Here is a 15680-nt window from a genome sequence, read left to right as displayed (position 1 = left end):
GGAGGATATCGAGAGGCAGCCAAACAGATCGGGAAAGGCCACTGAGTCACGGTGAAATCAATCGATCGAGGCATCGATCGAGCGAGCCAATACTCGCGGGCTGAGAACAACGCGAGAAAAATGTTTTGTTGCCAAAGATAAATGTCATCTTAGCTATCTATAAGGACAATGTCTTTGAATCTATAGATTCGAGTTTGTCTGCATATTATATTCAAAATAGCACCTAATATTAGAATAGCTGATATAATATTGTGGGATTCGAACTCGATCGATGACATTTTGATGATCAGTCGCTGCTGAGTTGAAAACAGTCGGTAGTTTTACCTGACCGACGTAGAGGAAGGTGACCTGAACTCCAAAAATGGCTCTCCAAAAATCTTCCAGACAAATGATCTGTGCTGTGACAGCATTAGCTCGCCGGTCACTGCCCATCAGTGGAACTGTGCAAACAAGAAATTGGTGAGAATTACATATTTACTCCATACGTATTCCGAAATTGATACGAAAAAAGTTTAACCTAACCTAATATTAAGATATTCTAATCTGTGTGTGTGTGTGTGTCTGTCATTCAATCATTCATTAATCTCATTGTCGATGAATTTGATTTTTAGACAGGGATATCGAATTGTAGGCTTAAGACAAATATTTTGTATCTTTTTATCTGAAGTTGTGGATGGGACAATGTTGAGATGGGTCCTCCTGACCCTATTTTGGGTGTAACGGAAGCGTTCAAGAAAGACACAAATCCGAAAAAGATCAATCTCGGTGTTGGCGCATACAGAGATGATGCTGGAAAACCATTCGTTCTCCCCAGTGTTAGAGCAGTATGTAGTTTTTTCATGTTCCATTAATGTTTCAATTCAAATCTTGATAAGCAATTCAACGGTTTCATTTGATCCATTGTAATCCGATACAGGCAGAAAAGGTCGTTATGGATAAGAAGCTTGACCACGAGTACTTGGGTATCACTGGAATGCCAGAACTCTGCAAATATTCAGCTGAACTAGCGTTTGGTGAGGATAGCGCTCCCTTAAAAGAAGGAAGAGTAAGTGATATTTACACATGTAAAAACTATGTGTAAATTACATGTAAATACCTTAATGCCGTGTTGGTGTAAACGCATTTAATGCGCCTGATTACTTTTTTCCAGAATGTAACTACCCAAACACTTTCTGGAACTGGTGCTCTGAGAGTTGGAGCCGCTTTCTTTGTAAGTACTGGACTTCACATCATCAATTTAGTGGGGACTGCTCCGACGGTCTTTCACTTGTAGATATTCCTGACGTTAACTGCAAGTAGTGGCATTCGTTTTTTCACAGCAAAAGTTTTGTACAGATTCAAAAGACTTCTACATACCAAATCCATCATGGGGAAATCACAGGGCTGTATTCACGTGAGTTTAAAATTTAAGTTTAAAACTTAAAATCATCATTTAAGATGATTTCATTTGATTGGCTGCTGATGTTTTCCAGGCACGCTGGTCTTGGCGTCAAGCAGTATAGATACTATGATCCCAAGACAATTGGATTCGATTTCAACGGAGCCATGGAGGACTTCAAGGTATGTGCCGGATGATTTTAGTAACCATACATTTTGAATACTTTTTGAAAACTGATGAACATTTGTTGATGAATTTGTGTATTTGTTTATTGTAATATATTTGTAGAATATGCCAGAAGGATCAGTTGTCTGTCTTCATGCTTGTGCCCACAATCCAACTGGTGTTGACCCAAAGGTTTGTTGATGCCTCTTGATTTTGTTGCTCTTATCAAAAATATGGGATGATTACCAATACAATCTTTGTGATGTGAAGTATCATTTGAATGGACAATGTTTATTTATTACTCTTTAGGCTGAACAATGGAAAGAAATGGCTGCGTTGTTCAAAAAGAAGAATCTCTACCCATTCTTTGATATGGCATATCAAGGCTTTGCCAGTGGGGACACTGTTAAAGATGCTTTTGCAGTAAGGCATTTCGTCAAAGAAGGCTTGAATGTTTCTCTTTGCCAATCATATGCAAAGAACATGGGACTTTATGGTATGTGTCCGCATGATTGATGAAGGTAGTTTATCTGAGAAGTCTATTTTTTTGGCAAATATTTCTCATTCTATTCTCCTAGGTGAGAGAGTTGGTGCTTTCACTGTCATATGTAAAGATAAAGATGAAGCTGCTCGGGTTTTATCTCAATTGAAGATTCTTATCCGACCAATGTATTCGAACCCGCCGATGTATGGAGCGCGTCTTGTCACAACAATTCTTGGTAGCCCGGATCTGAAACAGCAATGGTATGTAAGCGAACACTAGATCTCTGTGATTGAGATCACCTGCCATTCTGAAACAAAATGCTACACTCACCTGTGTAGTAATAGAATATACTATACCTCTATTCTAAAATCTCGGATCTACCCCTGAAAAGTGTATAAACAAGATATTTCAAGAAGCCGAAAGAAAATTTTTTTTTCATGTTGAGATTCTTCTGTTTATTATCTGTAATCGGAGTGGCATCATTCAAAATTACACGAAAATGGACCGCTAAAGTTTTGAAAAAATTCTAACTTGCCGGATTCGTTGGAACCCTGTATCGGCTCAACTGAGAATTTAACTGGATAATTTGTGTATTTAGGTTAAAAGATGTTAAAGGTATGGCAGATCGTATCATCTCAATGAGACAACAACTCGTCGATAACTTGAAGAAAGAAGGATCGAGTCACAACTGGCAACACATCACCGATCAGATCGGCATGTTTTGCTTTACTGGATTGAAACCGGAGCAGGTTCGTAGTTCATCCTTTCGTTATTCACGATCCATTTTAATGTTGGGTTTCGAAGTTTTATACGACGTCGCATGGTTTATCATTTCAGGTCGAACGTATGATCAATGATTTTTCGGTCTATTTGACGAAAGATGGTCGCATATCGGTTGCTGGTGTCGCCTCGACCAATGTTGAATACCTGGCACATGCCATGCATCAAGTTTCCAAATAGAGACAATCGCTCATAGAATACCGCAGTGTTATTTGTTTCACACGTCAAGTTGAGAATTGTTTCACCGCTTTTGATATGTCTAGTAAATTTCAACTTTCGAAGGTGTAGATTTAGTTCATGTAGTTTATATTTGTACCAACGACAATATTCATTATATCAGAAAATATTTAAACGTGTATATCTCATCTTGGAGTAATCATTTGTCAAATGATTACTCCAAGAAGATCTCATTAACACGCGCTCACGTTTGCATAACAAAAAAAAATCTTTCATTTTAATTATCTTTATATATTTAGAGTATAATAATCACTGAATTATCTGTATTCAGAGAATGTAAGACGCTTTCTGTTACCGGTAAAGAGCAATAAATGCTTTGCAAATACTTAGAAAATTACACATGCGATACTACCTTCCTAGTAGTGGTTTTGGATTTGGTGAAGATCAGCCTAGTTTAAACTGGTGCTTTCAGTGTGAAACAACTACATTCAAGGTCTGTTCAATTGCATCTTGCCCTATTGGAGTCATTCCAGATCATGGTACTTCTCTTGATAAGAAAAGTAAATGCTGGTTCATTAATATTGTGCTTCATATATAAAAAAGATATGTGCTATGTATTCATTAAATTTTCTTAAATGTTTTATTACTTTTTTGAAAAACAGCCAATATTGTATTTTTTGAAGGCATTATAATTTTCGTCCGAAAACATGAATTACTATAAAATGTATGTAATTAATTACCTTTATAAAAGGAAAAATAATGCTAAATTTTATTTGAGGCAAATTCATCACCAACATATACAAGAAAAACTTCGGAAAACGAGGCTTTATAAGCTTTTGAATACACGTATATCCCTGATTTACAGGTTATTTCTCTGGTGTAATAGAGAAATGAATGCTTTTCGTGTTTTTCTGTTATTCCTACGTAAACTAGTTTAATTTATAAGTTAAGTTTTTCGTAGTAGCTTCTATAAGCAATACCTATTATAAGATAAAGAGTAGGACAAATAAAACGATTAAAGACCCAATATATTTTGTTTTTTCTTCATAGCCGTTTCTATCCATTTTTGGCATATAGTTGTTATATGTCGATCTGCAATTCTACCGCGAAAGTGAATTCTTGGCTGGTGAGTGAGAAAATGTCATGTATTTGTTAGTAAGTCATCTATTAGGTAATATTATGCTTGATGTGAGATCCTGAACACGTGAAGCCCGATCGATCAAAAACTGGAAGACTGGTGATAAGTTAAAATTTTGTTGATTTTGAGCTAAAACGATCATCAAGCAGGGACAAATCTAAGGTCATATCAGCAAAGTCAATGTATATCCATGTATACAAAATAGATCCTTTTTGGCTTTTACAAACGAGTTTATTTCTTTCACAATTGCATTTTTGGCCTAGAAATATCGTTCGGAATAATAGACTAGCAGCGTAGAATGAGTATACCCTCGAATATTAAAAATAACCTATATCGACTAGAATACAGGCTCTGCCGTGACAATTGTCAGGAACAAGTAGCTTTTGATCAGTATTTTAAAAAAGGGCAAAATTTTACAAATAGAGTGTACATGTAATTCCATTCAAAATAGGTCTTTGGTTGTCAAGTTTTAGGGGAGCTGGTATTATATTATAACTTTGTCTTACACTGAAGGAAAAATTGCATTAACGTGGAAATCTGCTGCACATTTCTTATGAAAGAAATGTTTGTACCGGTACCGCAAAATAACAGTCTCCCTGAATATCGGGCCAGCTCCGTATAACCTCGCACAGTTCGTTTGTACTTATCTTTTATATATAGTGAATGGTTCTAAGGTTCCATATTGAACATAACCGTTGGCACCAACTGGCCATGTATTCAAGTCATTATCATACCCATAATTCGAGCGTACCCCACTAGTTATAGGCTGGAACGCTGCAGCCACCCGCGATGCACTATCCACTGGGCCATCTATAACAAGTTTGATTTTGTTTTCTAAATGACCCGGCCAGAACGCATTTTCGTTTTGCGAACCGTACTTGTCTTTGTAATGTGTAGTTAACGTTTCTGTTAACTTGCAGTATTCCTCGAAAGTCATCCAACAGTCTACTTGCCGTTTGATTACTGCTTTACCCGTCGGTAGTTGCACTCGGCGCCCGACTGGTTTAACTTGTTTATACGGCGGGTACAAGTACCGACCATCGATCAACAGTTTTCCAGTTTTGGACCGTTTACATTGCTGGGGTGTCGGTGGGCGCTTAGGTGGCATGAGAAATGTTGACGAAAAAAGTCCCGTGCCAGGCTGCCGTAATTTCTTACGGAGCACAGCTCGCGGTTTTTCAGGGGGATAAAGCAATACTTTTCCGAGAAGTTTTTCGTTTAACTTAACATTGCGTTCTTTGCATAAAGCGATGACATTATGGTACTCCAGTAGACGCGCCTGCCGAAACTTATCAATTTGTATACCAACTTCACCGTCTAGCGTCGATGGTCTACAGTGATCATCTATACCTTTGTGTCCAATTTTGATCATACTGCGGTCGTGTAGGAAATCGGTTTTCATTGCACCAGTTGACGACGGTGCAGGTTTTGTTTTACTCAGCACCGTTCTTGTTTGTTTCCTTATATCCACCATTTCCTCTTCGGTTTTCATAACGAACCGCTCTTTCATTGTCGTGTCTTTCGGAGGTGTTGATAGAACATTTGCCTTTTCAACTTTTCGCTTCTCTTCGATTAGATCGATGCCCTGTTGAACGTCGCTCCGTTTCTCCATTTCCGGATATGTGTTGCTTTTATGAATGAAATCTGTTTCGAGAGGAACCGGAGCTGATCTTTCCATGTGTGAGCGCGATCTCTTGCCTTGCATTTTTTCCAAGGCGGCCTGCTTTCTGCGGGTTTGTCTTTGCTCTTGTTTGAACTGACTGATGCCCTTTGCTAGTTCTCGATAATCCAACTCATTATTCATGTCCGAATCCAGAGACATGATTAGATCTTCGAGCAATTGACCGCTGAGTGGGATTTCTGCTTTTTTGATCGCATCTCTGAATTCATCCATCGTAATTGTCCACGATTTGTCTTTATCAGCAAAAGCAAACAAGTCCAACAAGCGTAGCTTCTTTTCTTTTAGATATTTTTCTAGTATTATCAATGACTCCGGACACGGTCTACGTATCTGAGCCTCACCGACTCTGGTAACTATTGGCTTTTCCGGCTCAGGTTCTGGAGTTGGGACTTTCGGCTGCCTCTCTTCAATCATACGTGATAGAAGTCTTTGCTCCATTGGGGTACGATCCTTCTTCTTCTGCAGTAATTCCTCCGTCAGACCGAGACTATCTATTTTACTTCGCAATTCCTTACGGCCATCTAACCAATTTTTGAACTCCGCGCGTTTATCGGCCTCCACCCGGGCGATCAGTTCTTCTTTTGTCGGTGGCACTGGTTTCGGTACTTGTTTTCTGATGTCAGCTGTCCATGGTGTTTTATCATTCAGATTAGGATCACCTCTGAGCTGTTCTTTACTTGTGGCGGTAATGACTCGTTTTCGACTGCGCGGTTCCCAAAATATTTTTGTCGCGAATTTAAATATCTTAGTTTTAGTTAGATCGCGTTGTTTATACAGTTTAAGCTGCTCTTCGACAGTAAGGTGGTCGTAATTATCCGGGCTAAACAGCCATTCTAAACCTAAGTCGGACATCTCCGATTCGCACCTCGGGTATACCTCCCGACATTGTCGGGCATCTTCAGGAGCTGCAGGGATGTTGTGAAGAAGTTGTATTTCCACGTCCGCCGCTGCCATCATATATGTAGCATCGGAACCAGTACAAAACGTTTACCTGAAAAACCAACAATAAGTACATTTTGAGTAATGCTTGATATCTCAGTTCGCCCAAATCGTTGCCGAGCAGCAGTGATCCTGCTCTAGAATAAAACCCACTTCCCAATGGATAGGTTAAACACACCGCCATATAATTACGAATATTTGTATCTGCTGCTTTTGAGAGATCTTGATAAGATTGAAAAGAGGACTCACGTACGTACAATACAACCGACCTATGTTATAATCCCGATATGACGATACAATTATGGCGTTATATGAACCGTTTGTCTCGACATTTTAGATAAATCGTTCTAACTCAGTTATCGATTCTACATTAGCGGTATGTTATACGGATGTTGATAAAGCGTGATGCTATGACAACGATAGAAATGGTTACACGGATTCAAACGTGACGTTTTCATTTAGTCACTTGTCCCATTCTCCAACCTCATTCAACAACAATTCATGCTGAATATTTCTTTCAAATGATGTTTGGAAAAAATTTTCAATGTTGCTTGAAAAAATAAAGGTACAAAGATTATATATCTTTGGTGGAAATATAAATGAAATATTACAAAACTCACCTAAATTTCATAATTAATCTTTCCATTTGACAGAATGATAGAAAATAAGACTTACTGTCCTATGTAGTATATAGTGTCAACGCAGGTAATGTTTGTGACACGTAAGTTGCTTAGTGACTGACCAGTGCTGTACATTCAAGCGGTCAATTAGACAACAAGCCATTTATAACTGACTGGTAATCCTGGAGCTTATACTGATTAATTGTTTAGCAGGAATGCTTAAATCCAGACGAATAGGTATACAAATATGTAAAAACGAATTCTAACTGCAATTTTGAAATCACTTGAAGTCCTTTTGTTTAAATGTTTCATAAATTTGATCGATTATTCCTCTGGTTTGTCCCAGAAATTACGAACTTAAACGAATGGATAGAAGATTTCACTACTTGGAAGTTAAAACATAACTGAACGGTCCCACACAACTTCTTGCTCGAATTTTCATTTTCCATATGAAGAACTAAATATATATGGAGGTACAAGTAGGCAAACATATATTTTATTGGATCGACGTCTTTATCAGGTAACTTTCCAATAACCGGTATGGTTGGACTATTAAGAAAATACCCTAGTCACTTTCTATTTACTTAGCCAATATTATAGGTCATTCCAATAATTAAATCAGAGCATAAGTCTTATTTGATTATTCGCTATCTATTAGAATAATCATAAAACAAATAAACTCTTCGAATTTTTTCTAAATATCTCTGTCGTCAATTTGACGAAAGATTTCGTTGACCTTAGATAGAATCAATCATTTTTCTCATATCAAAAGACGAATGACTAATGAACGCCGAAACAAATAGATTTGTTTCCAAGATGTATAGCTTACTTACCGTAGATATTCCAGCGCACGACTGTGCAACTGCTGCCTTCACCAGATCTGTCGCTTTTACGCCTTTTCCCTCTCACTTCAAGTCGTATAGACAGTGCTGAGTTGTCAGCGTCTGCGAATCGTGTGAATCAAAAAGTGATTTTACCCACGCTTTCACTTAGATGAATTACAAATCCTGCATAAATACGTCGGTGTATAATTCACGTATTACAAAAATCCAGATCGTCTTTATGTATTCGGATGAATCGGGGTCGGTAAAACACCTTGTTTAAGTGGTATGCGTGTTTACAAACAATCTTGATTAGTCCTATATAAACTTTATTGTTAAAGTATTTAAACTTTTACGACAAAATGAACATAACATAATGTCATAATTATTTGAAGACAGACAGACAGTTCGGGGTCTCCATATGCAAGTTGAAATCAGATGATAAGAAAAAGAATTAAATGATATGGAGAACCTCCAATAACAAAACGGAAAAGGGAGTAAATTACTACTAGAACCATGGACCGTAAAACGTTCGTTTTAGAGTCCATGCTAGCGTGAAAATTCCCAAAATTTCATTCCGTCTTTCCCGAATTTAAATTGACTGGCTCATCTTACAAAATACATACCGAGGCTGATTTTCCTTTTGCTATATTCAACGGAATATCTATTCGGCAATGTATTATCCATACGTATCTTCACCACACTATCTACATTAATATAGGAAAGCAACTTCTCCAGTTTCGTTAGGTGGCAGGCAGTATGACGTACGTATATGTAGGCCTATAACAGAAGGACTTTGAAAAAAATGTGAACGAAATGATATATATATATATATATGGCAGAACGCATCATGCTGTAGATTTAATACAAATCAGACACGATGCGAGCGTCCAACTATATTCTCAGATTCCCTATCTGGCAACTAAACTGTTTGGTATTTGCTAACAAAATTGGCTCAGCTGTACTATTTGGGCATAAGATAAAATGGCAATGTGCACTAAATGCGCGTTAAGCTAATCCGTCTACCAACGACTGACTAAACACAGAATCAAATAAAGATGGATTTTATGACTTAATGCGGTCGTTGTGAGGCATTTTCAATTAGACTTCGGAAGATCGTTTACGCATATTAATTCTCATCCTGATGCAATTCGCCTATTTAGTAAGCATAAAAGCTTGTGATTTCTGGGATTTATGGGCAGGAAACTGCACTGCGCTGTTTTGATTGGTGTTCGGAATTAATTTACAGTTCTTTCACTTAAGTTTACGGACTTAAGTAAATGTTGGTCAACACCTACACAGTCTGCTTCGATTACCAAAAGCCCTTTAGTTCTGGGTCATTTGGTAGATTCTTGTCACGCGTCCAGCGTTACTTCGTTGACTAACGAAATGATGTCATTTTCATGGTCAGAAAAGCGCTTGCTTAGTTTCCCGGATCATTGAGATCATCTCAGTAATGTTGTTGAGTACGTGTAAATCCACAGTCCCAAGTGGATACACAGCTCATAGAATGTATCATTTCTAAAATATTTTGTGGAGTTTTGCATGTAAATCAACCAATGCTATCAATAATCTTTCCCATTATAGCTATTCCATTATGAGAAGAGCAGCTCTAATAGACTCTGGTCTACGTAAATTATTTCAAAAAAAGTCATAAGGCCCTCATATAGGATCTCTGTTTTTATCGCAGTTAAATTTGCACAACAGTTCTCCATTAATCAACTACAGTTCATTGGGTTTCAGTTCATACAAGCCTTGTTTTTTCTGAAACCACAGTTTTATATTACCTTATGTATTGGTTGTCACATTGTACACATTGCGTAAATAGATAATACTTGGCTGTCCTTTGAACTTTTTTCTTTTCTTGAATTTGTAACTGGTCATGGTCCAAGGCCCAAAATGACTTCGATTTGATTCTGAACTTCAAATTTGTGTTTTGTAAAGTAAATTTATGAAGCAAAAATAGTTCGGTAGACAACGAACTGCAAGTAAATTCATATCTTCATATCATTTCATTAATCTCTGATTGCCGATAAAATATAGTTATTATTCGGTAGAAATGATCGAGCCCAAAAACCAATATATTCATATATACGATATTTGTCGGATAAGATGAATCAATATATGTTCATTAAATACATCGAACCACAGGGCCTAGCAATAAAGCCCTGTCAATGGTAGTTACATAGATACGTGACACTTTTTGCGATAACCAAATCGACAGCAGACAAGAGAACAGATTTATTTCCATCCGTCAGGCAATCTCTTTTATTAGCTGATTCGCCGTCATAAAATCTCGACAACCGAACATCTCTTGTCTACAGTATACTATTAGACATTGTCCTAATTCAGAAATTACTGTCGCGAAGTGCACTACACGTCGCGTATCCTTCGAGCGCAAGTCCAAGTCTTCAGAGAATAAATATTGGAGGGTAACGCTTTATTGTGTTTAGAATAAGAACTCACTTCGTCTCGATAGCCTGAAATTAGTCACAAGTTTACGTACGTTACTTTTTTCTTCGTGAAAACACTATTTCCATCGTGATTGCATTACAATTATTGGGATATGTTGGTATCCATAGACAAGCGACTACCGAATCTAATTGAAGAAAAACCCACAATATGAAGAAAAACTAAGGGGGAATTTGACTTTTCAACTCAATTTTTAATATGAGCCACCATTTCCACTGAAAACTCAGAATTGAGTCAAAACGCCAAATGGGAGAGATCTTCTAGGCCTCGCTACGTAACAGTGACCGATTTCTTTCTTCCTCGTCGACGTCATGGTGATTATCAATAACGCCAAATACTACAATGCTATCAATGCACGACACGCGAAATCATAGTAATGAAAAACGAAACGTCATCTTCTCACTGTTGATACCGGTAAGTAGGACCATTTATTTTGTCACGCTAACGAAAAAAGGCGATGAATGCTTTTGTGTTGATCGGGTTCTGGTAGATTTCATAAGGTGACATCAAATATCGCTTATCGGCGATAATATTCTGAGACCACATTTCTCCTATTTATTGCATGCCTTTCTGCGCCGTGGCATGATTTGGATCAATTGACGGGATTTGAAATTGCTCGTTATTACGTATGAGAAAAGCCAAATTCAGGTTTTTCATGTAATATAGGCAATGAAATCGGAATTTGAATTCTAAATGAAATAATCAAAGATCTCTAATTTTCAACAAATTATTCCTGTAATATCGACTCTTGTCTTCTATTATCAATCGCAAAAATTCCCAAATGAAGTGCATTTTATACATACTTTTGCTTAAGGTTGTAGACAATAAATGGTTTGAAGAAAGTAAAACATCAAAATGACTGATAGGTGAGTCTTAATTATAGAGAATCATGATGTTTAATGATAATTCAAACATCTAACACGATTTCATCTAAAAAAAACACCATAAATCTCAATAGAAAACGAATAATCCTAATCATTCCTTAGAAAACGGTTTCATTAATAAAATTCATTTTGTGAATCATATATTCCCATTACACGAGAAATAATATTTGTTTTTGCGTGGGTCTATCTGGCAGAATATTCCAGATAAATTTGTTTTCAAGATATTTGATCGTGTTGATCTTAGATTATATCGTATGAAATATTGACAGGCCTGAGATAACCGATGTTGGTTCATTGTTAATGTGAAATCTATCGACGCACAACACCCCTTACTGTAAATAACCGACTTAATTGGAAACCGAACACCGCGTATAGAAATATCACGGTGTGCGAGGAAGTCAGGAAACCTTTCATACCGAAACGTATCAACCTGGATAGAACACTATAGCGATTTTACCGTCTCTGTGATCTTTATATCTCAAGAATGTTTTCCAATTCTATATATAAATGTATTTACATTTCATTAATCAAGTTTGATGTATTATATGTATCCGAAATATTCAATATTTTCTACTCTTTGAATGTCGATCAGCACGATCTTAATCAAGTAGGTTATGTAATATCTGTCAGAATTCTGCCGGTTGTGATAAGTCTGAAAATATCCCATGTTGGAATTCAAGTCACGCGCTATTGTGCTGTCTCTTGTTGGTTATTTCTCACTCACTCCACACTAAAACAGTACTTTAATATGATGGCCAGACTTCTCTTCATCATGTGCAAGGCACCATTTCTTCTTATCATTCTTATTATCAACTTACCGCGAAAATGGCTACTTATTTCCAAGAATATTGTAACGAATAAATCATTAATAAATGGATGAACGCATGTGAACTCAGTTACGGGATAAATGCCCTTGGTCGTCTGTCAGAATTAGATATTTTTTCTTTTTTCTTTAATGCATTTTATCGACGGGCTTATACGCACGCCGTAACGCCTTTCGATCAGATACGAAATATTCAACAAAACATTAATTCATTCAATCTTCAATATGAACTTGAACACTGTTACAAGTATGAATTTTAAGTCATGATACGTCTCCATTTTTGCCCAAGGAATTACCGACTTCATTTTTTATCACAGTCTAAACTACCGATTCATCCCTCGAAGTTAAACGCCGATTCCACCTTGTGAGATAATCGCCAGAACAAGTCTCGGCTTTTAAAAATATTAACGGCGGATCGTGAAGTGCATAATTTCAATTTCGCGTAGAAATTCAATTTACTGATAGAATATCGATGATTGATTTATCGAGGCAGACACAGAAAATTGGTTCCTCAATGCCCAAAGTCCTAGACATACGAAGAAAATACGGTCGCTTTGTTATTTTTTGATTAAGTCAGTACCACTTTCCTTGATATCCATTTTCACAGGTTCTTCGCGACCTGTTCATCGAAATACAATTTTCACGGACGATCCCTAAAGGCTAGACACTATAAAACGACGGCAGTTCTATCGAAACTCGTATGCCCCGCGAGGCTGACATCAATAATTTGGCGGGGGAACATTATCATAAAATACTTAATCTGTTATGGTTTAGCTCGGTCCCGACATGCAGGGCCCTTTTTGATGTGTTTTCTAAGAGTCTGTTATCGTCAGTTCTATAAATTGATATCCGACAGAATATTAGCAACTACTAATTTTTCTCTCAATGAAAAATCTCCTCCAAGCCTACAAGATGTTTTGCTTGTTAACGGTTATTTATGTTTTCGTAGCTGCTAATAGAACAACCACATCATACACGGGCAAGGGGAGAGAATATTCAATTGTGTTTCGTATCGACTGCTCTCTGTTTGTTCGTTGAGAAAAATGGAGCTGTCAAAGGAATACAAGAGGAGATTAAAACAATGATATCTGCTGCTGGGACATGTTGGATAAACGCATCAAAATGATCAACTTTTTCGGCGAATCTATTTAGCGTTAATACTAAATATACACGCATTCGTGAAACGACATGTTGGAATTTTGCACATGATATTAAAAAAGTCGAAAACTGCGGCTGTTCTAAATGTCACAGATGCACTTGCCTAATTCCAGCACGCAAAAGAAGCGTCTGTTATCGAATAAATCCGGTGGGCTTTGTATCGAAAAGCTCACGACTGATACAAATTAAAAAGATTTTTCAGCCGTATCGACGAACAGCTTTGAATTGCTTCAAACCTTTGACTAGGTTTTTGTTCGTTTCAACCGATACGAGGTAATATTTTCTTGTCACACGGAACTGTCATCACATTCATTTCAGCTGTGATAGAATTCACCATTATCTTTTACCGTGCATTTTCTGTTCATTGATCTTCGACATCATTTCAAACCACGAACATTTCGTCCATAGTACGTATTCTAGAATGGACATTTCGACCCATGTAGGCCAAGAGTTGTGCATTCGAGAAAAGGGGCACATATGAAATAATAATTTCAGTAATTTGTCGGTAGTTCTAGTTCTAGTTAGTGAATTGTAGCGAGTGTAGAAATGAATACACGTACTCTCGATACGATCAAAATGTGTTATTATTTAGTGTGCGGCGGACTTCTTTCTGCATCCCTGTCATTGAAAGCGATGACATTGATGCAGAAGACGTTGAATAAAGCATCTCTTAAATACCCCCGAACTGCTGAGCTAAGCGTCAACCAGGGACAGTTAGAATATCCTTTTTATGTTTCCATCGTTAAGACAGCAGAAGTCTCCCACCTTCTGATACTTTAACGCGGAAACGTGCGATTATAACCAACCACGTTCTTTTCCCGTCGAGACGCATAAGTTTCGAGGAAAATGTTTTATTAATGGTTTTGAGATGTAATCGGACACGCTACGGCAAAACACTTTTCTACTTAAGCTCCCTCGTGATAGTAATTAATGCGCTTTGAGAGATAAATACCCGGATATGATAAGTCATTTTACCGAAGTATCATCACCCACCATTCCTTCCTTTAGACCAATCGATTCTCATTATTCTTACTATTCTTAAAATCAGAAACCGATGGCACGACGTTTCGAACACTCACTAGAGATCTACACACTTGACAATGATCTCTAGTGAGAATTCGAAACGTCGTGGCCTCAGTTTTTTTTTGCTTTTCCAATAATAAATCTTGATTTTGAAACTTTTGCAATTTTGCAAATTTCAAACTTTGATTTTTCATTTACATTCTATTCTCCACTTTTGAGTGTGGCTATGCTACTACTCTAGCTTACAGATTTCAGTACAAAATGTTCAAAGAATCAACCACCTGTTCCACACAGCTGTGGTCCTGTATACAGCCAAGTTTCAAATCGAAAATCAAGATTTTTTTAACCATATTCTAATTTCTGTGTGTATTATATTTGTTTATTTATTCTTATTGTACTTAAAAAACTCTCGTTTATAAATATCGCATCGCCGCCAGTCGAGATACCTTCCGGTCATACACTGCACGGGTTCCGGTGACCTGAGCGCAATTGCTGGCATTTTCGAACGGTAAACAGCAATAAAAGTGATGGAATAGATGGTATGCTTTGAATACGGGATGATGTTATGAATGACATCGAGAAGGAAATGTTTGTACAACCGATGGTGGTAATAATCGATCGAGCGGACAATTTGTGGCGGATCATGCTGACATTTTTGGTCGAATTGATTATGATATTTTCTAACATAACTATCGGTCTAACTTCTGCTAATCCTATTCTATTTAACGGTTATGTGGTTGGCTCTTACCATGTCTTCGATGGTTTTCCATATATTGTTCCAGGTAAGTACAATGTCGTAGAGAAAAAAGGATCATTGTTACCGAATCTGTACACGTTCGTCGTTCCACGATCATTTCTTCCGATTAAGAATACGGAGTTTTCCGTAGTCATCGACGCTCGTCGACTTTCGATAATCACCCGAGGGAGATGCATGTGCGAGGAATGTTGTTGAACGCGCGAGCATCATCATCTATATGCGCTGGCACAGATATCGTCATTTATCGGCCCGCTAATCTTACTTTACATAATCCAAGCATCGCACTCACGCGACAATCACTTACCCGTAAATCACTGTAACATGCATCCGGCGGGAAGGATGTTTATTGACGACCCGTAACTCATCAACACGATAGTCAT

At 37.5% G+C, this 15680-nt stretch overlaps 2 protein-coding genes across 2 annotated transcripts; one reads left to right on the top strand and one right to left on the bottom strand.

Moving 5' to 3' along the window:
• The first annotated feature begins 322 nt into the window (after nucleotides 1-322).
• Nucleotides 323-3989, top strand: LOC141901342 (aspartate aminotransferase, mitochondrial-like). The gene is made up of 11 exons (XM_074788528.1): nucleotides 323-459; nucleotides 668-824; nucleotides 917-1045; nucleotides 1151-1210; nucleotides 1320-1393; nucleotides 1473-1560; nucleotides 1667-1735; nucleotides 1853-2039; nucleotides 2122-2287; nucleotides 2626-2776; nucleotides 2865-3989. Exons 1-11 carry the CDS (start codon nucleotides 362-364, stop codon nucleotides 2985-2987), a joined length of 1302 nt encoding a protein of 433 aa, XP_074644629.1. The 5' UTR covers nucleotides 323-361; the 3' UTR covers nucleotides 2988-3989.
• A 15-nt stretch (nucleotides 3990-4004) lies between these two features.
• LOC141901341 (EF-hand calcium-binding domain-containing protein 12-like) lies at nucleotides 4005-7876 on the bottom strand. The gene is made up of 2 exons (XM_074788527.1): nucleotides 7418-7876; nucleotides 4005-6794 (listed from the first exon to the last, which is right to left on the bottom strand). The coding sequence occupies exon 2, from the start codon at nucleotides 6758-6760 to the stop codon at nucleotides 4766-4768; it is 1995 nt and encodes a 664-aa protein (XP_074644628.1). The 5' UTR covers nucleotides 6761-6794; nucleotides 7418-7876; the 3' UTR covers nucleotides 4005-4765.
• Nucleotides 7877-15680: the final 7804 nt, after the last annotated feature.

Source organism: Tubulanus polymorphus, chromosome 3 (genome assembly GCF_964204645.1).
Source record: "Tubulanus polymorphus chromosome 3, tnTubPoly1.2, whole genome shotgun sequence".
In the NCBI taxonomy this organism is placed as follows: Eukaryota; Metazoa; Nemertea; class Palaeonemertea; order Tubulaniformes; family Tubulanidae; genus Tubulanus; species Tubulanus polymorphus.
This window is presented reverse-complemented; position numbering and strand designations above follow the sequence as displayed.